This window comes from Triturus cristatus, chromosome 1_2, assembly GCF_964204655.1.
Source record: "Triturus cristatus chromosome 1_2, aTriCri1.1, whole genome shotgun sequence".
NCBI classification, from domain to species: Eukaryota; Metazoa; Chordata; class Amphibia; order Caudata; family Salamandridae; genus Triturus; species Triturus cristatus.
Window position 1 is genome coordinate 355,514,852 of NC_140580.1, and position 27,698 is coordinate 355,542,549.

The 27,698-nt window shown below is 45.6% G+C and overlaps 1 protein-coding gene across 2 annotated transcripts in view; it reads left to right on the plus strand.

The window, feature by feature from the left end:
* The window catches only part of THAP3 (THAP domain containing 3), a 166,943-nt gene that overhangs the window by 37,902 nt on the left and 101,343 nt on the right, over positions 1-27,698 (plus strand). For both annotated transcript variants that reach the window (XM_085604452.1, XM_085604459.1), the window contains exon 2: positions 4,877-5,081. In XM_085604452.1, the coding sequence (XP_085460578.1) occupies positions 4,877-5,081 (205 nt within the window). The remainder of the gene's footprint in view (positions 1-4,876; positions 5,082-27,698) is intronic.

Consider the following 27,698-nt stretch of genomic DNA (forward strand, 5'->3'; position numbering starts at 1 on the left):
CCCATTGTGCACCATAAATTTTAGAAAAGGATACACTGCCCATTGCGCTCCAAAATATATAATGTATGGGAAACACAGCCCAATGCGCATTAAAAATGTAAGAAAAGGGTACACTGCCCATTGCGCACAACAAGTTACAATACTTGGCTAAACCACCAACTACACAAGTATGCAGGGAAAACAAAACAAAAATATAGGTGTAAAGGAAAAGTAACCCACACCGCTAGAAAATATACGGGTAATGCAAGTGTAAAAAGGGTAAACGACCCACACCACTAGGCAAACAATCTTCACAAAAATTAGGCACACATGCTGTAAAAGGTGAAATCAGTGTAAAGGGTGTGCGCACCACCCACACCGAAAGATAAAAACAAGTATATAGAGACCAGCTCTAATACACAACTACCCTAAAGGAAACATCTAAGCATAGTGCCCTGAAGATAACTAGATCGGCCAAAACATTAACAAATAAAGCTCACACTAAATGCATACCACATATGCAACAACTCAATTAAAATATGAGTAAAGATAGAACAAAACACAGTGTAAATAACAGATTACCTGGTGTACTAAATAAGATGAAACTGAAGTACACCTCCCCTTACACATACTTGTCAAACACCTTAGAATGTCATTAAAACAAAACATAAGCCATTACAAGCATATTAAATCGTAGTTCAAAACTCATGGCAGATGACTATCAATAAGAAAGGAAGAACAAACGCCGGTGAGCGAACTCTCTCACCCGAAAAGTGTTGAACTGTCCCACGCCGATTTTAAGACCTTTAATTGTTAGGACTTGGAAGAGAAAACACATACAGAATAACTGCACCCTCGGTTGACAACGATGTGACTTATTTTAAATGATGTAAAGATTGCTTAACGATTCGTAACGCCAAGTCAGCTGGTAGATTTTCCGGTGACTAGGAAGCACAGTATTCCCACAGATTGCCAACAACTGTCACACGCCAGGTGCAGGGTTGATCGAGGATACCAAAAACAGAGTACAACCCAGGAGCATTCACTTCAACTGAGCACGAAGGGTTACGTAGCGTGAATGTGATCGGGAAGCTAACAGCAACAGAGATGACTCCGGATGAAGTCAACAGTCAATATAACTTTATTGACTCGCTCAGCAGAACAAACGTGGTTGGCATGCATCCTGTTTTGTGCTGGAGTTTTCTGGACACGATGAAGCACGCCAAACTAAAAATGACGGCACGCACAGGTGACGCCGTGCAGGATGGCTCCCGGCACTTCTATGTTACAGTGCGCAATGCATTGAGGCTCTGGATACCATCACACGTCATAGAGGAAGCGCAGCAGCTCCGCTGGACACAGGAACGCGGTAAGGCTGCATGCGCAGTGTCCACACACAAGGTGAGCGCGCGATGTGGTGATTTGAACTAGGCGATTGAACCGTCACATGTAGGGAAACGGTTGAGGCCCAAATTATAAACCAAGAATTGGGCTTACCTCCAGATGTCCATAACTTCACGACTTCGGTACACATGGAAAGTCGACCATTTCGACAGTGTTCGCAATGCAGATCTCGTCTCACCCAAAGCGTAGCATTAAACACTCCTTAAACAAAGTGCTCGCAGTGCAGATCTAGCCTCAACCAAAGCGTCGCGTTAATCACACCTTAAACAAAGTGCTCGCTGTGCAGATCTCGCCTCACCCAAAGCGTCACTTTAAACACTCCTCACAACCGTGTCTTCTGTTGATAACAGTTAATCAAAACATTGCCATACATCTTGTGCTCTTCACCACTGTCTCCGAATAATTCTGAAAGTCCAATAATGTAGCCAACAATAAAAATATGCCAGACCTTGATGTCTACTGATCAGCGATGTATCCGTTTCTTTTGAAGTATAAAGCCATAAGGAATGTGAAGCGCCCTGGGTAGGCTGTCCAGATGGTGAAGGACACTGGTGGGATTTACGAGGGCGTTCTTTTCCTTGATTTTTAAGTTTCTTTTCGTCGAGTAGTTTCTTCAATCCATACAGTTCGAAAAAAAATATCAGTATCTTAACCTTCAGTAGTCTTGTCACGCAGGGTTTCTTCCAGATCGTCGCCAATGTAGAAAGGATGGATTGTAGTCACGAGGTAAGTTCAAGTAGAAGTTTATTGGTAAGTTACAAGTTAGTTCAAGATGGTAGTTACAAGTTCAGGATCTCAAGATCCCACCAGGAGCTGCATCTTTGCTGCTCAGCCTACTCCTCCAACTGTCATTCCTCCAGTCCACCAGGCACACCAACATTCTACACAGTCATCACGCATTCCAACATTCCATACACACATACTCATGCATACTGGCTGAGCAGCAGGAAGTGTAAGTACAACAAAACTCAACTTAAAAGAGGGCGTTTCAATATCGTATGTTCCATCTTGTATTTTGCACCCCTGGTTACACAGACAATTTTATCAATCCGAGGGTGTACTAATATCCAGCCCCCATTTCCATAGTCCGATTCAGCTAACCAAGCCCATCGTTGTTAGCAGAAAAATCCACTGAACATAATGAATACTGCTCCCCTCCCGCTATGCTTCTGGTCTCTGCAAATCCCGCTTACCGTGACCACGTCGGTGTCTGGTCTTAACTCAGCACCACGTTGGTCCGGTCCACTGTGGAGGTATTTAACAAGCCGGGTGCACCACGTCATCTCATGCGCCACCGGTCCCTCCTTCAAACTTCTAATCCGTGTCTGCTGCCGGCAAGGAAAAAACCGGCGCCATCTTGGAAGGGATACTGCTTCACTATTCTCCTGTTGGTTTTAATACTGCATGTTGCCCCCCTCCATATATAGATAAAGTCTGCAAGTGCTTGCTACCATCAGATTTAGACTGGGATTATCACTATATTTCGTCTCTAATTTTTGTTTATGTATTGAACTATTTTGTATTGTCATCATATGCATCGCTACATGCCTTCAGTCAATATGCTATGTTATTCAATGCATGTGCCGAACTTACGCACATGTACACGCTATATTATAAACTGGAAAATAGCGAGCAGCAAACGGTATCTATATAGATATTTTTTATATGTTTTTTGTTGTGTTTGATTACAAGAGTGGGGGATGACCTGTTTTCTACCCCTAAGCTCCTTATTGTATGTGCTCATTTTATCATGTCTTGTTCTCATGCTGACTCTGAGGCACCTTTATAATGAAGGCAATGAATGGCTTATTGTTAATGTTAACCTCCGTGTCACAAATTTGTTAATCTCATTGTCAAACATTTGTTTTATTGTGTGTTTGAATTTGGATTATACTTAACAGGCATTGTTTAGGTGCACGCATTAGGCATAGTGCCACCATAGGGCGTAGTCCCAGCACTTTTCCCCCCAATAATTAGTGCATTGCATATCTATGTCATTTGTATAAACTACATTTCTTGTTTGTTACTCCTAGGGCAGGGAGATAATCTTCTGGCTACATGTTCTAGATTTTGTTTTGGGTCTAAGTAAATGTGGAGCAGGAAGTTAAAGTGAAATTATTCAATTCTAGGGTTGCGTGATATCCCCTGCGACTGCAAGTATGTTTTCTTCCCATTCTAATAAGCTCTTGGGTATAATTTTCCTTTAAGGGTGTCTTTATCCTGTCCTACATTAGTGCTCTCTGGATTGGTGAATCCTGCCTGTGTCCCGTCCCTGTATTAATAGGGCCACAAAGTCTGTGACTCGTCAGGGGTATTTCGGAACCCTTTCCAGGCTGCTCTGGCAATTTCTTCCAATCAGGTGTACTTGAAAAACTGGGTAGGTGTTACTACAAAAGCCAAACACACTGATACACGGTGGCAGGGTATACGGTGCTGCACCACTACCTGTATTATACAAAATTAATTGGAAACTCAGTTATTGTTTCCTAAATAGTCTCATACAACATGCCCACCTCTAAAGACCAGCCACTGTTGGTGGTCCTGAATACAACATAGAAACACACAAAAATAAGAGAGGCACATATACAGAGACGTCTGAACACAGTCCTTGGGTTAGTCCATAGGTCAAAGAAAAATCACAATGTCAGAGGCAAATTATTCTTAGTGTGGACATAAATCCTTTTATTCATCATTTGGATTGTACAAGCAAATTGTGCAACACAGCCAACGCATTTCGCCCATGCGGGCTTCTTCAGGGTGAATTCTTATACAATAAAGCCTTTCAAGGTATTGGCCCGAACAAAAGGATGAGGTTTAGTTTCAATTTGTGGTTCAAATCACAAAATATCAATGATGGCAACAAAAACGTAGAATTCAAGATTTGTGAGGGATGCGGAAGTGAAGCTTTGCCGGCCGCATAGAGCCTATTGTTGTATAGCGCGACACGTTATGCGCTCCAGTTCTTGATTCCACAAATCTTGAACAACTACATGCTAAAAGTAAAACTTAGGGATTGCAGCACATTGCACACATTGCATCTAAAACTGCCACCACGACACATTTAGTTCACAAAAGAACTGAGAAAGTTTTCTCTTGCAATTTCTCTCCCACTGTCTTATTCACACACTTCCATTTATGAAGCTGTTTCATGTTACATTAATTGGTTCTTCATATTATGCTCATCCTTACAATAGTGCCTATATTTGATTGCTGAACAGTGATTTCAATGAATCCTTATTAACGGTCTATAAAATTCTGTGTACGTTCTGAAATAATATATGTTAACGATACCTGTTGCCATCCCTTCTGTTTTTTAAATAGGGTAATTAAAATTGCTTGCAAAAATACATTTGTTGATAAAGGCATAGAAATTGCTCAGAAAAAGGGTTATAAAATATTATTGAAATAGCTTTTAGGAGGTAATAGACCTACAGTAAAAAAAAAAACATACAACTAATATATCATAAGTCATGGAATGTGCTTTATTTTATAGATTCCCATTCAGCAGGCCTGACTTGCTTGGAGAGTGGATTGCTCGAATCGGATATGCTAATTTTAACCCCAAGCGCCACACCGTCATTTGCTCCGCCCATTTCATACCAGACTGTTTCAGCAAATATGGGAACAGGAAGAACTTGAAGGAAAATGCAATTCCCACCGTCTTCATGTCTGAAGACCAGAGGCTGGAAAAGTTACTGGTAAGGATGCATGTTTTTAGTATTCTCCAATATCACCGGAGTGCTTTGTGTGTCAGTGCACTGCATGTATGCAAATTTGCATCTCTTAAAACAAATATCACGTTGCCCACAAAGGATTGACTTTCTTTGTAACTTTACCATGCATGCTTAATGGTTGTGTAATTCCTCTAATTATGTAAAGCTTCTAAATCAGACACCAGTCCTTACTCTTGGATTACTTAAAGCAGAAATGTCCTTTGTTGAATGAAATGCTACGCCACTGCTTTCCTCTCTTTATTTTGATGGTCCACTTGCTGGTTAGTCCTCTTTTCTGCTGCTCCGCTGAGAAGACAATCTACTCCAAAGAGAAATGTTTAATTTGTTCACATCCGCTCCTAAAGACCATCAGCTCTGTATACAGTGATATATGCTTTCTATGCAGCCAGTTCATCTATAAACATTTTACAGTGTCATAATGGTATACTTTTGAGAATTTTGGGTAAACGGCATAACACAAAATTACACAAATTAAAGGGAGAAAGAGGTAAAAAAAGATAGTCTTCTGGACGTTCTGGGACCCCTAGCCAGAATAATTGACATGGCAGAAGAGTGCCATCTCAATGAAAACCCGTGGATGTCACTCTTCTCAGTGGTTGAAGCCAGAAGGCCTTAATCCTATTGGGTAAAGCTAACGCTAGCATTAACTCCGAATGGCGTAGGGTTATTGTGACCAAAATAAACCCCAAGTTGGTTTACCTGGCTGTTAAGGAACCATCTGAAAACCCCAAAGGTTTTCTCTTTAGGGAATGCATGATTAAATCCTTGGGAAAATATGTTGCTACCTTCACACCACTAGATAAAGCCCAATCTAACATGAAGAGCGTCTTTAACCGAAGAGTTTTTGGGCGGGCCAGAAGAAGGGACCTTTCTCCCGGCCATGCTTTATACAGTCCCTATTTCAGACGAAGGTGGCTTGGTAGGGGCTTCCAACCAGGAGCTTCACCATCCTTCTACCCACAATGTGGACGAGGTTCTCGAAAAAGAGGCTTCCAGTGGTGTGGACAAAGTGCAAGCAATTTTCACAGTGAGTACAAACATTCACCCTTTCTCCTCTCCCAGGAAAAAGTTAGGGGGTTGCCTCAGGTTCTTTTCTCAGGCCTGGGAATCAATTACTCGGATTTCTAGGGTCTTGGAAACTATCCAAGGGTTCAAAATAGACTTTTTACAACTACCTCATTAGTCTCGTTCCCCCAAGGGAATTAAGTCTATCTCTAGACCAACAGAAAGTGGTAGAGGTGTCCTCCATGTTAAAAAAAGGCGCTACGGTAGAAGTCCCATTGGATCATAAGGTTTTTATAAGTACTCTCTTTCTGGTAGCAAAGTAAGGCAAAAGTTGAAGAACAGTAATAAATCTCAAGGATCCTAATAGGTTTCTAATATACAGACACTTAAGGATGGAAGGTATCCATCACCTAAGGGATATATTATTGGAAAGAGATTGGTTGGTGAAACTGGACCTCAAAGATGCCTATTTCACCATTCCCATGGCCTTAGAGTGACAATGTTACCTCAAATGTTTCAGGCAAAACAACCACTTTCAATTCCAGGCACTTCCCTTCCGACTCGGTACGGCACCCTGGTGTTTTACCAAGGTAATGAGAGCGGTTACGTCCTTCCTCAGAGAGAGGAGAATACGTCTCAATATCTATCTGGATGACATTCTGGTAATGTCCCAATGTTGGACTCAAATTTTCATGAACTTGGATATGGTTATATCTCTCCTAGAGAGCCCGGGTTCCATTATAAACAGGAAGAAATCTATTCTAACACCCTTGAGTTCCCTAGAATTTCTGAGCTTCGATATAGACATAGTGAGGATGATGCTGGTTTGACCTCTGAAGAAGGTCTACAAAGTTCGCAAAAAAATTAGCTTTGTACTAAAACAACATTTCCTAACCCTTGCGAGAACTCACCAGACACCTGGACCTCCTTTCCTCTTCCATTCAGGCTATATTTCCAGGCCCTCTTCACTTCTGTGCTCTTCAGCGAATAAAAGCAGGAGCACTCCAAGCAGGTTTGTGGTTTGGGACAATGTTTTCTTGGATCAGGGAGCCAAATGGGAGTTGAGCCGGTAGCTTGACAACCTAAATGCCTGGAACGGACATGCAATCTTTGAATCCTTTCCAGATTACATTTTCGAATCTGATGCGAGCCTCCTTGAATGGGGCGCTCGCCTGGAAATCCTGAATACAGGGGGGCTATTGTCCCACATGGAGAGGTCTCACCATATGAACTTTCTGGAGTTAACCGCAGGGCTTTATGTTCTGAGTTTCAAGCATTCCTTACAGGGCAGAACAGTACTGTTGAAGATGGACAATGTCTCGCCGGTAGCTTACATAAACCGTTTAGGTGGCACAAGATCCACAAACCTATCGAACTTGGTCGAGAATCTTTGGGTGTTCTGCCTGGAACACAAGATCAACCTCAAAGCAGAATACCTTCCTGGGGAGGCCAATATATCGGCCAACTGGAATTCCAGAATCCTAAGGGATTACAGTGACTGGAGGGTAAACGTATCCCTCTTCAAAAAACGATGCCACCTATGGGGTCCACTGACGTTGGATTTCTTTACGAACAGAGCTAACTTCCAGCTAAAGAGAAATTTCAGCTGGATGCCATACCCGGGTGCTCTGGTGGTGAATACCTTCCTGCAGCCTTGGAAAGGAACTCTGGCGTATACCTTCCCACCTTTCGCGATGATCCAGAGAGTTCTTCAGAAAGTCAGACAGGAGGTATGCACTCTGGTTTTGATAACTCCCTTTTAGCCGTCTCGGGCATGGTTTCCAATGATTTTGGAACTTGCCTGCAACATACCCATTCTTCTACCCGCAGAGGAAGGACTCTTAAGAAACGTGGATGGAGGGAAACACACTTTGATCTTGACAGGGACTTTGAACCTTCTTCCCTGGAAAGTATTCGGATCACTAAAGAGATGTTAGGACTTTCGGGAGGAGCGCCTCTGGGAGGCCTGGACTCCAGATACCCGCAGTAGATACAACAGAATACGGAAGAAATGGGTATGTTGGTGCCTAGAGAGAGGGTTCTGGATCCCGTGGAGGCACCTATAGTTGAAGTAGCTGACTTTTTAGTGGAACAGTTTGTATGGGGCTTAGCTACAGAATGCTTAACTGCTATAGGTCTGCAGTTTCAGCTGGTCACGCTTTGGTAAATGGAAGAAGTGTTGGGAAAAATGTAATGGTGTGAAGAATCCTTAAAAACATCAGATTGAGAAGCCCTTCTAAGCCTAAATACCAGACTCTCTGGTATGTAAACCTGGTTCTAAACTTACTCACCTCTTGGCCAAGTAATAGATTTCTGAGTAAAGTAATGCTTTCTATGAAGCCTCTTTACTGTGCCTGATTTCTTGTCGATGTGTGTTGGATGTGAAAGCTCTAGAGGTAAGTAGCAGAGTTTATGATGCCTTTGAAGTGAAGTTTGAGATCATTAGAAGAACTAAATCAATGTCGGACTACATTTTTTATCCCAATTTTGACTCTTGCAAGAGATTGTGTGTGGTGGATTGTATAAAAGTTTATGATTCTAGAATGAACGAACATCGCTCAGATGGTGTAGATCAGCTTCTGATTTCTTTTCTAAAACCTTTTAGATCAGTGACTTGTGCAACTATAGCTCGATGGGTTAAAGGAACTATACAGCTAGCGGGTGTCAACCTTAATTGATTTCAAGCTCACTCAGTGGCGCTATGGCTAGTCAATCCTTCTGGAAAGGTGGCAGACTAGAGGACATCCTTAGGGCAGCCAATTGGTCAAACTATATTAATTTTGCAAAACATTATTGCAAACTGATTGAGCACATGTCAGATGTGGTGGCGAGGTCTGCTGTGGAGAGAATTCATGCATTTGCCCAGGCTTACTAATTTGTTTGCTTTCATTCATTCAATTTACAGTTGATGGGAGAAGTGCCAATTTGCAGTAAAAAATTAATGCATTTTTGGCAGTTAGAACGCTTAACTGGGATATACTAAATTTTTGTAATTAAACTTGGAGGGCAGGCCAAGATGATGAATGAACTAGTAACAGCTTACTCTAACCGTGCCATGACAATGTAAATAAATAAACTACCCACTGTACTTTGATGCACCTACTTTTGATGAACCAGAAGCCTGTTAAATAGCAGGATTGTGTTGAATTGGAGATGACCTAGTGATTCTGATATTTGAGGGCAGACATGGCAGCAGCTCTGGCCTACTGATCCCATGCACCAGAACAGAAGTCAAGCTCAATAAAGACCTAGACCCTCTTTCAAGTCTCAAGGCAAGGCAGAGGTGTGTAGGCTCACCTGTCCCAGCCCCACTGCCATATCCTGTATTAATTAGCTGCATGGGCCATTAGGAGGGCCCTGCTTATAGGTGAATTGGTGGCTCACTGCCGGAGTACTACAAAACGACATATGCCTGAAAACTGGGAATGGTGTGGGAGAGGATTGGTGAGCTGTTGGTTGTTTAGGTCTCCTTGAGTGGTATGAGCGCAAAGATGAGGAAAGGAAACATTAAACCATCTTGTTGTTCCACCAACACAACATGCTTCCATATTATGTTAAACTGTTCAACACAGCTAATGGGTCATGTAACAAATGTGCCAATGTGATAATACTTGATCAGATTCACTATCCGTGACATTTTTTTTTTTTTTTTTTTTAAACCGTTTATTACAAAATTAAAAAAATATACAAAGATGGGCCTACAACCTTCAGGCCGGCCGCTAGCAAGCAAGAGGAGCATGTGATACAAACAATAGCGCGCATGCCGCGGCAAAGGGAAATACACAGGAGTTAGAAGCGGTGGTAGTCACACCATCCGGGCCCACATAACGGTTTCATTTTAATATAAATAACAACAAAAGAACAAATCCACAAGGCAACCCACAATCGGAAACAGCAGCATGTGCTCCCCTAGCGGGGGGGACCCTACCAATCCATAGGAGTAGCAAGGGGGGGAAAAAGGTCAAGACTGGGATTAGGTGGACTCAGTGCCCGGGACCGGGGAGATACACTGGCTAAGGGGATGGGGCCGGTGACGGATCGGGCAATAACGGCGAGGTACAGATTCCCCCGCGGTAGGCGTTCCAGGGGCCCCATACGTTCACCCATGTCCCAGGCTTACCTCTCGCAACATACACCACCTTTTCCCGAAACATGCACCAATCCATGTTATCCTTCCATGCCGAGACAGTCGGCGACCTCTGGGAACCCCACAGTTGAGCAATGTCGCGTTTGGCCACCATATATCGAGTCACCCACCGCGTCTGCGGCACCGAGTAGTCGGTTGGCTCCCACACGTTCAACAGGCATCTCCTCGCTTCGGGCAGCAGCGACACACGCGTAACCACCCGCAGGACCTCATGCACACCACGCCAGAATCGCTCCACCTCCGGGCATTCCCACAAAATATGGAAAAAGGTCCCCAAAGAACCACACCCACGCTTACACAACCCGTCTACAGCATATCCCATACGCAGTAGCCTTGGCCCCGTGACATAGACCCTATGGAGTATCTTGAGCTGGACGAAGCGAAGGCGGGCCGGTATGGCCACCTCTTTCGGGGAGGCCACCGCCGATACCCAGTCCTCGTCATCCAGCTCCAATCCATCGGCCACCCATGCCTCACGAAGGTTAGTCAGCAGTCCCGAGCGGTCATTGATAAGTTTTTTATAGATCAATGAAATCGTGCTGTCCGGTACATGTCCATCCAGCACTCTATCCTCCAGAGGGGAATACTCCGGGATGGAGGCAACGTCCGGGAATACGGAGCATAGCGCATGATGGATCTGCATATACCGAAAGTACTCCCTGTCCTGCAACTGGAATTCTGTCCGTAGCATCTCGAACGTTTTGAATCCCCCCCTCGTCCAGAGATCACCCACCCTGCTGATGCCTATCATGTCCCACTTTTCAAAGCCCTTCGAGGTCCACAGGGAGCCCAACTGCTCAGATGCGTATAGTGGCGACGCCCGGGTCAAACGACCTTTCCACCCCATCGCCACATTAGCCGCGTGCCACACTCGTACCATGACACGCGTGGGGCTCGTCAGACGTGCGTCAAGCGAGCTGGAATAAAGCGCTCGGTTATAATCACCACCCGGCAGTAACATCTTATCCATTTCAAAGGCCGGGTTTAGAGCGGGCCCGTACAGGCCGTGATTAATCGCAGCCAGCTGGGAGGCCCAATAATACCGTTTGATATCCGGGAGGGCGATCCCCCCGTCATACCACGGGAGCGTCAGCTTCGCCAGGGTGATACGCGGTCTACCTTCCCAGAACAGTCGGCGCTGCAAACTCTCCACCTCGCGAAAGTAGCGCGCCGGGACGACGTCCATTGTGTTCTGCAGAGCGTACAGGAAACGCGGCAGCGACATCATTTTAAACAATGCCGCCCGGCCGAGCGGCGAGAGCGGCAAGCGCCTCCAACGCGCAACATCCTCCTTCAGGCGCTGGAGGGGGGGAAGCAAGTTCTGACTATATCGGGCCTCCGCGTCCAGGGTAATGAAGACACCCAGGTACCGGAATCCCCGCGGGGCGATCTGGATAGGACAGCCCCGCGGAAGGATAGGGTCCTCCCCAGAGAGAACATAGACGCACGATTTAGCCCAGTTGATGACAAGGCCGGAGTTAAGACCAAATGAGTGCAACACATCAACCAGCACTATCAGTGATTTACGTGGGGAAGCCAGGTACAGGAGTATATCGTCAGCGTATAGAGATACGCGGTCCTCATACTCGGGGGTCCAGCGGAGACCACGAATAGAAGGTTCCCACCGCAGCCACTCCGCAAGGGGCTCCAAGGCGAGCGCGAAAAGGAGCGGCGATAACGGGCAGCCCTGCCGCGTACCCCTGCCCAGCTCGAACGAGGCCGACACTCTACCGTTCACCACGACCTGCGCCAGCGGGCCAGAGTACAACAATTTTACCCAACTGATGAATCCTGGGCCAAACCCAAACTTGGCGAGCGTCGCCCAAATATAAGGCCATTCAAGCGTGTCAAACGCCATAGTGGCGTCCAAGGACGCCAAAATGGCCGGCTCTCGTATGAACGGGACACGTGCGAGCACCCCATGCAAACGCCGCAGGTTAAGCGCTGTATTGCGATGAGGGATGAAGCCGGACTGATCCTGGTGAATCAAGTCACACACTACGCCGACCAGCCGATTGGCCAACACCTTGGCGAGGATTTTGGGCTCTGCATTCAATAACGAAATAGGCCGATAGGATGTGACCCGGTCCCGTGGCCTCCCCTCCTTATGAATAACCACGATAGTAGCTAGACGCTGGTCTAGCGGGAGGGAACCCGCCGAGTGGGCCGCGAGGAACATAGCACAGAGATGCGGTGCTAGCGTATCCGGTCGCAGTTTATACAACTCGATGGGAAGACCATTAGGGCCCATGGCCTTGCCGGAAGCAACCGAACGTATGGCGAGGGCAATTTCTTCGGAAGTTGGAGCAGCGTCCAACGACACTCTGTCCTCCTCCGAAAGGGAAGGCAGCGCGATATCCCTGAGCAGGGCGTGGGAATCCTCTTCAGAGCGGGAGGACACCGGGGAATACACCCCACGGAAATAGTCTGCAAAGCAGGAGACAATTTCTTCTGGTTTAGTGACACACACACCATTCTGTTTCTCAATCAACGGGACTACTCGACTCGCTCTCTCCTTTTTGTCCAACCATGCAATCAATTTACCAGCCTTATCACCCACATCATACAGTCTCCCCTGTTGCTCTCTACTGAGGCCCCTGGCCGCCTCCGTAACGAGGGCCTTATAAGCCGCTTGCTTGAGTCGGAGAACATGTAATTTGTCATCCGTCACCCCACATTCTAGATCACCCTCCAACTCGGTTATCTCAGCTTCAACACGAGTCACCTCCTCCCGCTCGCGCCTCCGGGAATGGGAAATAAGGGACAAGGCCTCTCCCCTGAGTACCGTCTTGAACGCCTCCCACAATGAGATCGCCGATGACACAGACCCCACATTCTCGTCAAAGTAGCGCTTAAGGGATTTAACCAGCTCTGCGCGAATGGTGGGGTCACGCAGGTACCAGGGATTAATCGGGACCACCCTACCCTCTCCCCTCGGAAGAATATCAAAGTGCAACAAGAGTGGAGAGTGGTCCGAAATACCCCGTGCCAAATGGCGCACCTCCCCTATCCTCCCGACGTGCGCCGCCGGAACCAGGACATAATCTAACCGTGAGAGACTACCATGAGCCCCTGAATGGAAGGTGTACTGCAGCTGCGTGGGATGTTTCAAACGCCAACAATCCACCAGCCCCAAGGTATCCAAGAGGCCAGACAACCATGCCTGGGCACGGGGGAGATCCCTAGGGGGGTGACGATCCACAGTTCCGGATCCACAGCATTAAAATCCCCCCCCACCACTAGAATCCCCTCCGGAAGGCCAAGGAGGAGGCGCCCCAGATCCGCAAAGGTGGTCGTCTGCAGCCCCGGCGGGACATAGACAGACACGAAAACGACCACTCTGCCCTCCATTCTACCCACCAAAACCGTATAACGTCCCCTATCGTCATGGTGCACCTCATCAATCTCCAACGGGAGCGAGTTCTTAACCATAATGCCCACACCCCTTGAACCAGACGTGAAGCCCGAATGGGCCACAAGGCGGTAGCCCCGTCGATTCATGGCACAAAAGGAGTTGCCAATGAGGTGTGTCTCCTGCAGAAAAACTATATTGGGCGAAATTCGCTTCAAGAACTGCAGGACACACCTCGTTTTATCCTGTCCCCCAATCCATTAACATTCCAGGACAACAGACTCAGTCCCCTACCCCCCATCATAAACAGAAGCCATCACTCGTCCCCCAGAGAGCACTTTAGAAATGATGCAACGATGCTTTTGCCTTGTGGTAGAAACGAACAACACCCCACCCCAACCCACCCACCCCAATAAAACTCCCCCCTCCCTGCACCCCTGCATGAGCCCAGACAGCCCCCCCAACTTGCAGTGTGCCTGTCGCCCCTATATAGTGAAACTAGCTAGACCCCCTAGAGGAGGAAAGAGTACCCCTTCTAGACCCCACACAACCTCCAAGGGAGGGGAAAGAACAAAGACAGAAGCTTGGTCGAAAGTGGCATCATAGTCGTCCAGAGTGAGGCCCAATATCAACCCCTCAGTCCCGATCCAGTGGGCCGTCTCCTCCCGCCGCCCCCCCCCCCACCATCCCGAGCACTACCCCCAGACAGAGTGTCCAGCCAGTCCCCGGCCGCTTCGGGACGATCAAAAAAGTGCGTGCGACCATCCACCTCTACCCGCAGCTTGGCCGGGAAGAGCATGGCGTATTTTAAGTTCATGTCCCGGAGCCGGCGCTTAACACCCAGGAAACTCAGTCTCTGTTTCTGGACCGCTTGAGTGAAATCGGGATAAGAGTTCACCTCCATATTTTCCAGCTTAATCGGCCCTTGCAGTCTGGAGGCTTGCAAGATCACGTCCCTGTCCCGAAAGTTAAAAATCCGGGCAATGAGAGGCCGCGGAGGGGCTCCGACCTTCGGCCTTCCCCCGGGAACTCTGTGGGCCCTTTCCACGGCAAAGAATTTACTCAGTCCCCGAGGCTGGAGATGGGTAGCGATCAGATCCTCTACAAAAAGATCCGCCGCCGCTTCCTCCCGTCCCTCGGGTACTCCGATGATGCGGATGTTATTCCTCCGGGCCCGACTCTCGGAATCTTCCAGGCGCCGATCCATAAGCGCACTCGCCTGACGAAGTCGGTGCACCTCCGTTTGGAGGGTCGCCACCTCAGTCGTGAGGCCCGACGTGGTGTGGGCCAAAGAATCGACCCGGTCGTTGGTCTTGGAGAGATCAGCCCTCACCAGGTTGACATCAACTAGGACCGCGTCGATTTTATGGGCTAAGGTGTCAAACCGCTGGCCCACCGAGGCCTTCATCTCAGCAATGGCGCCCATGACGTCTTGCAGAGTCAACTCTGTGGGCAAATCCGGGGCATCCGGAGGGCACTCAGAGGACTTGTGCGGTCCACCGGGAGATCCTTTCGGGAGGGTGTAGCGGTCCATGACGTTGGCCTGATGTGCGGCGCCACGCCGGGTCGACTTGGCCTTCAACCGATCGCCATCTTGTTTCGTGGCCATCGTCGCGGGTCTTACACCCTCACTAGCCACGCAGTAAAAGGCAAGCAATCAAGGCCACGGGCTCCGGGGGGTCACCCCAGGACGGCGGAGCGGGCCACAGCAGGCAGGCAGGCTGGGTCACCCAGCGAGGCCACCCCAACACAAAGAGCGCCGCGATCCCACTTGCAAAGACGGCAAGGGGGCGCGAAAGTGAAAGTGAAAGTGCGGGGTACGCGACTCGCCAGGCCCAGCCCGCCGTTGTTGTTCACTTTGCCACCGGGTCGCCCCCAAACGCGAGTCCGGGGTCAGGAGCGAAGGAGGCCGCAAACTTCAATCGGTGCTCACTCCGGCACCCGAGGTCCGATTCGAAAACAGGAAACGGGTACCACCTCGGCTCAGGCTCACCGGCACAGTCCCCTCAACCGATGCAGGATGAAGACAGGATAAACGTAGGAGGTCGCGGAGGTCCTTGGGAGCCTCGCACCTACGCGGCCATCTTGGTTGCGCGCTAGGCTCCTCCCTCTATCCGTGACATTTTGTGGTCGATTGTTACACATTTGTATTGATTGTCAATGAAATACATGTATCTGATTGCTGCTTCTGAATTGAGAGTGGAACCACATGAAAAAACAAGATGTGCTCCTCAGTGACAGGGTGGACGTTCTCGCTAATGGGTTATTTTCCCTTATTTTCAGCCTATAAAAATGAACTGTTGGAGTATTATTTTTGAGAAGGGGTTGTTTGGTGGGGTATAACATACATTGTCTGTTTCAGACCAGTGAGGAAGAAATTAAATGCACAAGTTATTTTATACTTTTATTTTCAATCACCAGCCAATTTGTGTGTTTATAGCTGTAATGCTAGGGTGGGGTGCAGCTGAATGCTATTTCAATGATCGAGGTGTACCGTAAGTCAAGGTGGAAACTGATGTACATTACTTGTCCTCGTGTAGGAAATCCGCCTTTTATGCATGATCTCCACATATTTTTCACCTTTTGCTGTACCCTATATTTTTGCTGGTGTTAGAACTCTGTGCATGTTACTAATACTAATGTTGCCACAGTAAAGTGCCTGTGTTCTCCCTTTTAGTTGAATTGGCATATTCATTATTGATATATTTAACTTACCTATAAGTCACTACTATGTGGTACAAAGTGTACCCAGGGCCTGTAAGATAAATGTCATGAGTGGACTGCAGCACTTACTGTGCCTTCCACTACAGTGACAATGTAAAACTTGGCTTCAGGCCTACCAGTGTAGCTGGACGTAGCAGTGTAAAAACTACAATTCAACCTGTCAAAATAATCCCTTTTGACAAGTCAAAACCTCCTTTCTCAATATTAATATATGAAGCCAAATTCACTTTTTAAGGTATGGAGTGGTTTTAGCCACCATCCTTCAGTAGTTGGGCAAGTGTATGGAGCCCAGCAGATGCCCAGGTGTCCCACATTAGAGTATTTGACCCAATACTGAAGGCCATGATGTGCCATACCATATGGAGCTATGTGTTTTAACGGCATAATCAGTCCACAGTCATCTGAGTAGTTTGCCGCACCTTGCTCTGACAAAAGACTGGATGATTGGGTTGTGGTTCCTAAATCCAATGGTAGATCACCTAAACTCTCAAGTTGCAGGAGAAACGCATGAATACTTTTGTGAATTTGAAATTTTATTTGTTCTTAGTTCACTTTGCTTACATGATGACAATAATTTGGTGTTGATAAAATTGTACTTTTTTTTTAACACAATTAGAGTTTTGAGGTACACATCGTGTATACATTCAGATCATTAGTATTCTCTGTTTCGCGTCTTCGTGACAGTGCATTGTGGAGAACAGCCATGTGGTATATAAGCCTGTGATCCATGACACCATTTTAAGTTCACAATAATCTGGCTAGTACAATTCTTCTCATAACTCCGTAAAACATCAGTTTCGTTCCCAAACACCCGCCCTCAGTATCCCATCCACAACTCTTCCCTCCCTACTAACCAATAACCATAAACGTAGCCGCTGTATTCCAATCAGTCATGCCGGGGCAGGCTCCTGAGGGTCAATCCAGGTAATGCTCTGCTAGTGTGACCCAGGGCGGAAGAGGGGGGAGAGAATAAAAGGAGGTGGGGGGTTGGACCCTTCTCGTCCAGACTGCCTTCCAAGCAGGGATTCGGTAGTTATATCTAGGTTAACAGTAGGTCCAGGGCCTCTGCTGCATCTTCGTCTGTTTCCGCTTTGAACTGCTCTAGTACTTGGGCCCATTCCAGGGAAATCGGACTTCTCCTTAATCCCCTGTATTCCTGGTGACTGAGCGCCTCCCCCTCTGCCACCGCCCATCTAATGACCGCCTCTCTCCATTTGCCCTCTCGTGGCGCCGTGCGAGACTTCCAACGCTGTGTTATTAATCATTTTGCAAGCATCAGAGCTAACCCTGTGAAGCGACGTAGGAGTTTCGCCTTCTTCGAGAGTGGAAAGAGACTCAAAAGTTGATAAATTTGTACTTGTGAGTGAATTAAATTATACTTCCCAATAGTAATATGTGTGGGTGAAGTGTGTCCTCTATGAATGAGATTGGTTTCGCCTGAAAGTGCACACTCCTAATGTGAATAATCTATGGTTGTTCTCGCTCATATGAGGCATAATGGTTGAAACATAGATTGACTGATGCTAAAGGTTTTACAGCAAAAAAATGGACGGAATGCTGACAATGCAAACATTCACCCCCAGTCAACAGATCAGGGTTAAATCCATCGTTCCTTTGCTCACCATGCCACCCCAGTTTAGACCTGGCCATATGCAAATCAGTCTTGACCCTGTGCCTCATGGGAACAGTCCAGCCCAAACTGTCAAGCCAGGTCCTCCCTGGACCAGAAACAAGCATCCTGGGAACGGTTTCAGGGTATGTCACCCTTCTTCAGCTAGGCTAGCTTGAATCCAGTGGCACAGTGAGCAAGGGATCGACGTCTGGGCATACCCATCCCACTTAGAGCGAAAAGTGTTACAGCAAACAAATGATGGATGGAATGCTGACAATGCAAACATTCTCCCCCAGTCAAAAGATCTGGGTTAAATCCATTGTTCTTTTGCCCACTACGCCACCCCAGTTTGGACCCAGCCATATGCAAATCAGTCTTGACCCTGTGCCCCATGGGAACAGTCCAGACCGAACTGCCAGGCCAGGTCCTCCCTGGACCGGAAACAAGCATCCTGGGAACGGTTTCAGGGTATGTCACCCTTCTTCAGCTAGGTAGCTTGAATCAAGTGGCACAGTGAGCAAGGGACCCACGTCTGGGCATACCCATCCCACTTAGAGCGAAAAGTGTTACAGCAAACAAATGATGGATGGAATGCTGACAATGCAAACATTCTCCCCCAGTCAAAAGATCTGGGTTAAATCCATTGTTCTTTTGCACACTACGCCACCCCAGTTTGGACCCAGCCATATGCAAATCAGTCTTGACCCTCATCAGCCAGGATAGCTTGATTCTAGTCGCACAGTGAGCCCAGGACCCACGTAGTGGGCAAAAGAACGATGGACCTGGCTTGACAGTTTGGGCTGGACTGTTCCCATGAGGCACAGGGTCAAGCCTGATTTGCATATGGCCAGGTCTAAACTGGGGTGGCATGGTGAGCAAAAGAATGATGGATTTAACCCTGATCTGTTGACTGGGATTGAATGTTTTGATTTGTTCTGCATTCCGTTCATCAATTGATGTTTTTTTTTATGCTAAAGGTTGGCACCTTCAGTACAGCTTTGGTTGCTACAAGAGGCTGATTGTGGTGAAAAGCTATGACACTATTGTTGGCTTCAAGAATTCTCCTGCATATTGAACAGTGGAAGGACAAACACCTTTAGGTCGATGCACTGCAGCCATTCTCTATGATTTAGTATGTCTTGATGAGTGCACTCTGCTAAAATTCATATTTATTGAAGAAAGTAGGCACTATATGCACACACAACCACCAGAGTTCTATCTCAAAGTTGACCCAGTCCATTCACTGTCACAGTCAGCAAAGGGGCTGGCTCTCACAGATGATCCTTGCTTTGACTATTAGGTTATTGAAAAGCAAGTATGCAACATTATTAAATTCACTTTAGGTGGATGGTGTGCTTTTGTAGGTCAGTGACCTCCTGTTGTCAATCCTGTAATCATACTCAATCGAGGAATTAAGGATGATGTCGATCGCAGAGTAAACTCATGCAATTTAGTTGTGCTCCCTATACCTTAGCATTCTCATCTGGGGTCTGCAGTTTCTGCTCCTTCATTTAAATATGTAGACTTTCAAATACATGTAGATAATATGGACATTTATAGATTATGGTATGCTTCCAAATGACTTTTGAGGGTTCTGAAGGATTATTTCCTCTTCTTGGCCCTTCGTCCTACACCCAAACAGTGGAAGTAGCCTAGCAAAAATTGTGTAGTTTAGCCATGGGGTCCTTACCGTTGATGTCACTGACTATGAGGACTGGTGCAAGAGAATGGACGAGCTTGTCTCCTGAGAAAGGGAGCGGAATGCTTTTGAATTTCTGCTTTATTATTAAGTTGCTCAGCTGTAGCATGTTGGAAAACGATAGCATGAGCAGCATCAGCATTTCTGACAACCATGATCATGCAATGTATGGCTTCTGATATTCTAGGTAATGAACTCAGACCTGACACTTCTTACTGAGATGTTACCCTGAATCAGTTTCATTTGCTAGCTCAATTTCTTTCATTTTTCTTCCTTTCTCTTAGGGATAATGGCATGCTACTAAACAGATATTGGGAAATTAGGTATTGGTGGGCTGGCTACACAGGTGACTGAGAGAAACGGTTTAATAAGAGTTGTCCCTTGAAAAGTGATCTTTATATGGACCAATGTACAGTTGCAGCTGTGGCATGTACAAGGTTATGTGCATAACAACTGGGACTCCGAAAAAAGTCTCAGCTAATTGGCTTGAATGTGTGTGGGCAGATCAAAGTCAGGAACAAATGCTTTAAACTGATCCCGTTTTGTGTATCTACTTCAATCCCCAGTAACTAGTGCAATTTGTAAAATGAACCCGAATGCAGATGCAACAATCCAGAGTGTCTTCCACATTAGAACAGTAAATACCATTTGTTGTCTGTGGAACAACTCTTTTGAAGGCATTGAGCGGGGAACACTAGATCCCTATGCGGTCATATGGGTGCTTGGGAGGCATAATGGTCCAACGTAGCACTGAGGATATGAGCCACGTTGACCAGTCAGTTCCACCTTCTAGTTTCAAAGAAAGGAGACCACTCATCAAGGAACTTTGTCTTCCGCTTTAGAAACATGAAAATGATGCTCTCACAAGAGCCATTTTACGCATTTCAGTGAGGTATGACTTCCTAAACTGTGAAGTTGCTGAACATTAATGCCTCAGTATATTCACTTTGGCTGTGGCCAGGGTGACAGATAACCATTGGACAACTTTTGTTTCTGGTAGGAGGAAATATCTCATATGTCAGTCATGTCATGCAGAAGTGCAAGCCTACTGAAAGGTGTAAGGGGCTGGTCATCCGAACCGTTTAGTGTGTCTGACAATTTTCCAGAACCCATCCAAAACCAGACAGGACCAGAGAACATGACAAAATTCACAATCTGGTCATGTTCTTATGTAGCAGTTGTTTTTCATCCAGGATCTGAACAATTTTTGTGGAGTTCAGCACCAGTTCTGGAGTATTTTGAATTGGCTGAATGTCAAGCGGACTGGTCTTAATTCCAGTCCTGTTGGTATGATCAAGCAATATTTGACAAGTGTGTCAAAGTGGTCCACTAGGAGCTTGCAATATAGTCTGTCTACCAGGACTTCATATTAGCCAGACATCACACTCTTATATCTACCCCAGGTCTATAAGTAAGCCACTGTCTGAGTTTAGAGAGGACCCAAAGAAAAGTTCCCAGTATACTCTTAAGGGGGTAATTATATCTCCAAATTTTCCAGGCCATGAAGCCAAATTCACTTTTTAAGGTATGGAGTGGTTTTAGCCACCCATCCTTCAGTAGTTGGGCAAGTGTATGGAGCCCAGCAGATGCCCAGGTGTCCCACATTAGAGTATTTCACCCAATACTGAAGGCCATGATGTGCCATACCATATGGAGCTATGTGTCTTAACGGCATAATCAGTCCACAGTCATCTGAGTAGTTTGCCGCACCTTGCTCTGACAAAAGACTGGATGATTGGGTTGTGGGACAGTGTAGCAGGTGTTTTTACTGTTTAATGTGGAGAGAGGCTAGTAAAACCATAAGTCGCCCACCCCACTTCAGCAGCTTTCCACAAAACGGCACATCCTTGGCATATGGGAACATGTATGTTAACTGCTATAGCTGTAGCACACTATAGTAGGATTACATATGTGTAGGCTATCCTGTTTTAGGTTAAACAGCGTAAACATATAAACACCGATTAAAAACACTTGTACAACCACAAACTAAAATGGCATTCAAATTAAGGAAAGTGAGAGAATGAGTCGTATTTCTTGCTTTCTGAAGGGGCCAACACAATGTAACAAGTTATACAAGGTAGCGAGAAAGACTGTTCAAACATAATTTGGCTTGAGTTTTGTTGTTTGGGGATGTCACTAAAATAATGTTTGTTCTTCCTTTTGTTTCCTCCAGGTTTGTGTGCTCACTTAAAGGTGTAGGGTTTAGATGCATGTAGGCCTGATCTAATTCTTCTATACACTGTAGATCAGCTGGGAATATTTAAATCATATTTGATCTTTTGGCACTGTTTAATTCTTGCACTGATTGGTGAAATGACTGGCTCATAAGAATGTGTAGAACACAGACGCAGAATGGGTAGAACCCTTTGATACATCAGCCCCTTTTTTCTGGCAAATCGATATTGATAGCAGGCCACCTGCCAAACATCTCAGGCTTTAAACATTCAGTGAAGGGTGTAGTGACAGGTACTTGTGGGATAGTGGTGAAAACATTATACAAGACTTCCACTTACAAACTAGATTCTTAGCTGCAGATGTTTCAGTGTTATGTGTGATACCTTCAGCTAATCCTGGCTTTTTACTCAACTGCACTTTCTGCTGGGGTTTTTAAGCCCACAATATTAACAGCAAAACCTTTCAAAAACAAGGTCCCAGAATACAATGTGTCTGTTAATAGGTCAGGAATGACTTACAGTCAGATGGTTGCCATGAGAATACTTGGGCACAACGACTTGTACATCCTTGTATTATGCACTGTGTCATTGGTGGGGGGTTGTCGATTACTTCTCAGGGATTATGCTGCTGAATATTGTGTGTGATTTCGTGGATGTTTGCATAAAAACTCAATAAAGTGCGTTTAAAAAAAAATGAGAATACTTGGGCACTATGAATGTCCAAACAAGAGCAGCACCACCTTAATGTAGTCAGCCAATGAGTGCACAAAACGGTGTGTATGTTTAAAGCATCATGTTTTCGGTGTCTTAGAATGCAGGGCTACAAATAATCTGGTGTGATTCAAAATGTTAAAGGTTTCACAGGGTGCTAAGCTGTTGGCATAGTTGACCACCTCTACAATATCATAATCAGTAAAGAGTGGGTTAACAACTCCAAACTGTGTCCAGGATATTGTTTTTTTTAGATTCATATATATCACTCTTTCTTTTTTACTCTTTTAAGGTCCTGACAGAGTGAGTGTGAGAGTTAGTGAGATGTAAGAGAGGGCTACGAGAAGTGAATGTGAGGGAGAGTGCAATGCACAGATTTTCTTTCCTTAAAACAGTCGACCATAAGGCCATTGGACACACTGCCAACGGGACGACACTAAATACCTTGCATTACTTCTACATAAAATAAATATATGCTTCGTAACAATCAGTGCAAAAAACATGCTTTGTAAACGGTAGAAAAAACATAGATGTGTCTATTTTGGGGTTTAAGTAGCAGATTACACGTTTCTAAGCACTGATTTGAAAAGGTTTGGCAAATACTAAGAAAACGTCTCTGAAATCCACAAAACTTAAACAGTGAGAACAGGAGAGCCTACATAAGTCACATATCCAATCCACTAGACCACCTATCAAAGTTATCTTCATAGTACCCCACACAAAACATCTGATAACTTTACGTATGGCGTCAACACTGCTCAGCAGGACTCCTGGTGGTAGCATTCCCAACACAGTTAAATTCTGGTTTTATCTCAATTTTAAAAGTGATCACGGCCACATAACAGAAGTTGTAGGTGCAACATGCATGCATAGACGTTAGACATGTTGCCAATCATTGGGTTCAGTTGGTCAACCACAATACGCTGTAAGCTCAATTTGTGGAATATTCCTAAATATTTTAGACTGCCATTTCCATTGGTAATCATCCCCTAATAATGCTGGTGTAGTGACCCTGGAAATAGGCAGACGCTCCACCTTGTCCCAGCAGAGCTTGTAACCAGCGAACCGGGGAAAGACATTGATCACCAATAGAAGTGTTTGCACAGAGGTGCCAAGGCCTGTCTTCACATATCATCAGCATAGAACAATATTTTCGAATCCCTGCCGGGGTTTACACCTGTACTATTTTCACAGCAGTTCCAGTTGCTGCTTAAAGGCTCACGGGCAAGCGGAAGCAATAAAGGGGCACGGTACAATCCTGATGCATTCCATTTTGTATGTGAAAGGTATTGGACAAGAAGTCCCTGCAATTCACTTGTGCTATTTGGGAGTCATATACTTTCTCTTTTTGGCGATGAAGTCATCCCCCAAACCGGCTCTTCCCTGAGTGCGGAACACGTAGCCCCATTCAGTCTGATGAAATGCACATTCACCTTCATGCACCTAGAGAGCCACAGAGGTGCAACAGGGTTCATTGGTGATTTATCAATATCCTACCTGGGACAAATTACACTTGTGTATGATGTATAAGGGACAGTGTTACCTTCTGAAGCCTTTTGGCAAGAGTTCTCATTAGCATTTTGATGCTAACATTGATCCAGCTGTGACTGTAGCTACCACAGTGAAAAAGGTTCTTGGCCAGCTTGGGGAGAACAGTTACCAGTACCCTATTCAAGATAGATGAGGTGGCCTATAAATGGCCTATAAATGCACTTAGAGGAGTTGGAAAACGTGTATAATGTTTTCTGTAGGAGTCTCACTAGATAATCCGCGTATCATAAACAGCTGTTGATGCGTCCCTTTGACGAAGTTTAGCAGTTAACAATCCGCCTGCCTTCTCGTTATCACAATGGTGACTGATAAGTCAATATAAACAGTGTTTGGCCTTCAAAAGTATTCAGGGCATTATTTTCTCTAGTTACGTCAGTAGGTTTTGTAGTGTAGGAGCAGGCTAATGATTTACAGTCCGTTTCTGTTACTGTGGAGATGGGCGAGCCTCTCATCATTTGGGCTCTTATTGTTGCCTTCTGGCTGCCCGTAAGATCTGTGGTGGTGTCATAGTGGCTTTTTAACTTTAGATAGGTGCGCCTGGGATCTCTCAATAGCCAATTCCATGCAGAAAGCATGCCCCAAGAGTTCCTTAGCGCAAGCGCAACCCCCATTCCAGCTGCATGATATAACAAGGACTGCACAAAAATCTCACAAGGAGAGGAAATAGTCTATCTTTGATTGGTACTGTAGGTACATAAGAGAAAAGTATATGCCTTCTCTGAAGGATGTATATTCCTCCCTATAACAAGAACACCGCAACATTGTAAGGATCTGTCAGGACGGACCAGTCTATAATTAGATGTAAGGTAAGATTCCAGATTCCCTCCAAAATCGCCAGCATTCACCCGCATTCTGGATGGCTGGAACAGGGATTGGTGACATTAGGGGCATAAAATGATCCTAAAATAAAACTCCTGGCACATTATGAATGCTCCATGAACATGTACCATCCCTCTATGTCAGACTGTGACTTCTAGATCATAGATTGGAGTGTTTTACTGACCTGAATGGCTATATCATGGATCTAGCAGGATGGTGCTCAATAGGACCTCTGGGTGGGGTGGAACGCTGCAGTTAAACACCATACCAACTCAATTCCATTTCACTTTTTTTGAATCAGTTTGTGACAATTTGGGCTCCTCTTGGAGTACAATATCTGTGTTTTGAGGCAAAGTAGGACAGAATCTTGTTACACAATTCGAACAGAAAATTCAAGGTAAAGGAGATAATAGTCAGGGGGACCTGATATCGCGCCAGAAAAGAACAGTGTAGGAGAGCCCCCTTCTTGGGAGCATGCACCCTGAACTGGCTCTTGATGGTAGGTTAAGCATGTGCCTGCGAGAATAGAATTAACAGTATGTCAATAGGTGCAAGAGGTTAAGAAAGTACCAGTATAACAGCAGTCAGGTAATGGCACACCAAATGCTGTAGCACTACGGGGTGGGGTAAACAAATTTACAGGTAAAACTGGAGAGAAACAGATTAAGGAAATGGAGATAGAAAGACTGAAGGGGAGTCAGAAATGGTTTGCTAAAGTCCCCTAAAAACCTAAGCCCTAGGACTGGTTTCTGTCGCTGATTGACTGTGCTACCACATATTGGTGGTGGGCTGCCAAAGTTAAAGCCTTGACGTAGATAAGCACATCAGATTGTGGAGGATGGAGCCATTTGATATGTACAAGTGCCCATTCATGCAACGTTGACTGTGTGGGCCGTAGTACGGGGAAGAAAAACAGAAGCATGACTGCCTGTGGTAGAGAGTCAGCCAGGAAATAGAAATTCAAGGACGATAGGCCATGCTGCATAGGGAAGTCATGTATCAGATAAGTAGTGGTGGGGCTGTCATGAGAATTTGACAGAGTTGAGTAAAGTTGTGGTAGTGATAATTTTGAGTCAACACATAGAGGGAAGGGTAGAATGAAGGGAGTGTGTCAACCATAGAAGCAGATCAGTTAACTGCCCTGTGAGCCACACCCAGATTGGAATCATTCCCTCCCATCCTAAACTGGACATTAATGTAGGCAGCCACATGCCCTCTTGGCACCACATTGATAGCAGACAGCATCATCAAAAGCAGACATCCTCTACCGGAAATTAGTAAATCAATCTTCGGCAATGGGAGCTCAGGAGATAGGTTTCAGTGGGGATCTGGATTTGTCCCTTTTGTTGTTGCTGATCAGTTCTTACACTACTCAGACTAAGCTGTCTCCATCGGATTGTCTCCGGGCAGTCGATCTCTGTCTGTGTCCATAGAGGAGGATTTTATTCTGCCTTGAAAACTCTCAAGGTCCTCAGGTCAGAGTGATCTGTGGATTTTCTGTCCACTGTAATCCAGGTTTTAGACAACTTCAGTGTGGTCCCCTCTTCCCCAGACAGACAGATAGGCAGGCAGTGAGGGAGAGCAACAGCAACTTCGTTGAGGTCACTTAGGGCTAGCAGGAGTATCGCTGGAGGTCCCTTGAGTGCAAATGCCCTTTCTCTGTTTTGCAACACTGGCACTGCAGCATGAGGTCACACTTCACCTCTTTTACGCTGACAGGCATTGTGGTGGCAAACAATCTTCCACACTGGACCGATGATTCTCCGGCTCGGCACCTGCTCCTGGAGACGACACGAAGCGCAGCCTAGCTGTAGCAAATGAAAACCAGCATTAAAAATGCAATATGTCTCGCCTTTCATTAAGTTAAAGCCATTTGCGTTGCTATACAATACCATTAGCAAAGCAAATGGCTTTAACTTAATCAAGGGCAAGACCTCTTGCATCTCCAATGCTTGTTATTTGTTGTTTACCATTCTCTTAGGGACTTCTGTCTTAACAATCTTCTATGCATAACATGTTTCAGCTAGGCATAGTTTTCAGAGACAGATCTTGCTCTAATATACTTTTAACTATCTATCAGACAGTCAGTAGGACCATCTGCCTCTACTTTTTTTTTTAATAGCACTATTCTCAACCAGTTGGTTCACTGTTTTGAACAACACTACGGGAACCTTAGCCAAGAATGAGCAATATACATCTAGCACACACGGTCCACAAGACTTAATATCGATGTATGGTGACAGTTTGGGCTGCTGATGATTTATGTACTTCCTCTGAGAACAAGGTATGTCAAATAACCTGTCAAATGTGTCCGTCCGCTTCCCTTTTTCCTCGCCCACGGGTTTCTCTTGTGATTGGAAACAGTAAAGCAAGGAGGAGTGAAAGCATTGCTCTACACTTCACACAGGAGATACTAGAGTTAACCACTCCATTATATGTTACGGCATCAGCTGTCAAGGTTCTACAGGACTAAGGAAATACTTAAATAAGGGTGGGTCTCAGACTAGGGAAAATTTGAGAAGAAAACCTCCGAATTCTGTTCATATAGTGATGAAAATGCATATGGAGGTTTCTCAAATTAAAAACTAAAATAATACAATTAACAAACAACATTCACTGTATTTATGTTTATTATTCTGTTTGCAAAGCAAACCAAGTGAAGTTTGTAAAGATTATGTCCCCTAGTACAACTCGCCACAGATCTTTGTACTTCTTTAGGGCCATGTCTCTGTTCTCCTCACATAAACGCGCACACACCCCTCATCCTTCCTGTGTCATGATGACAGT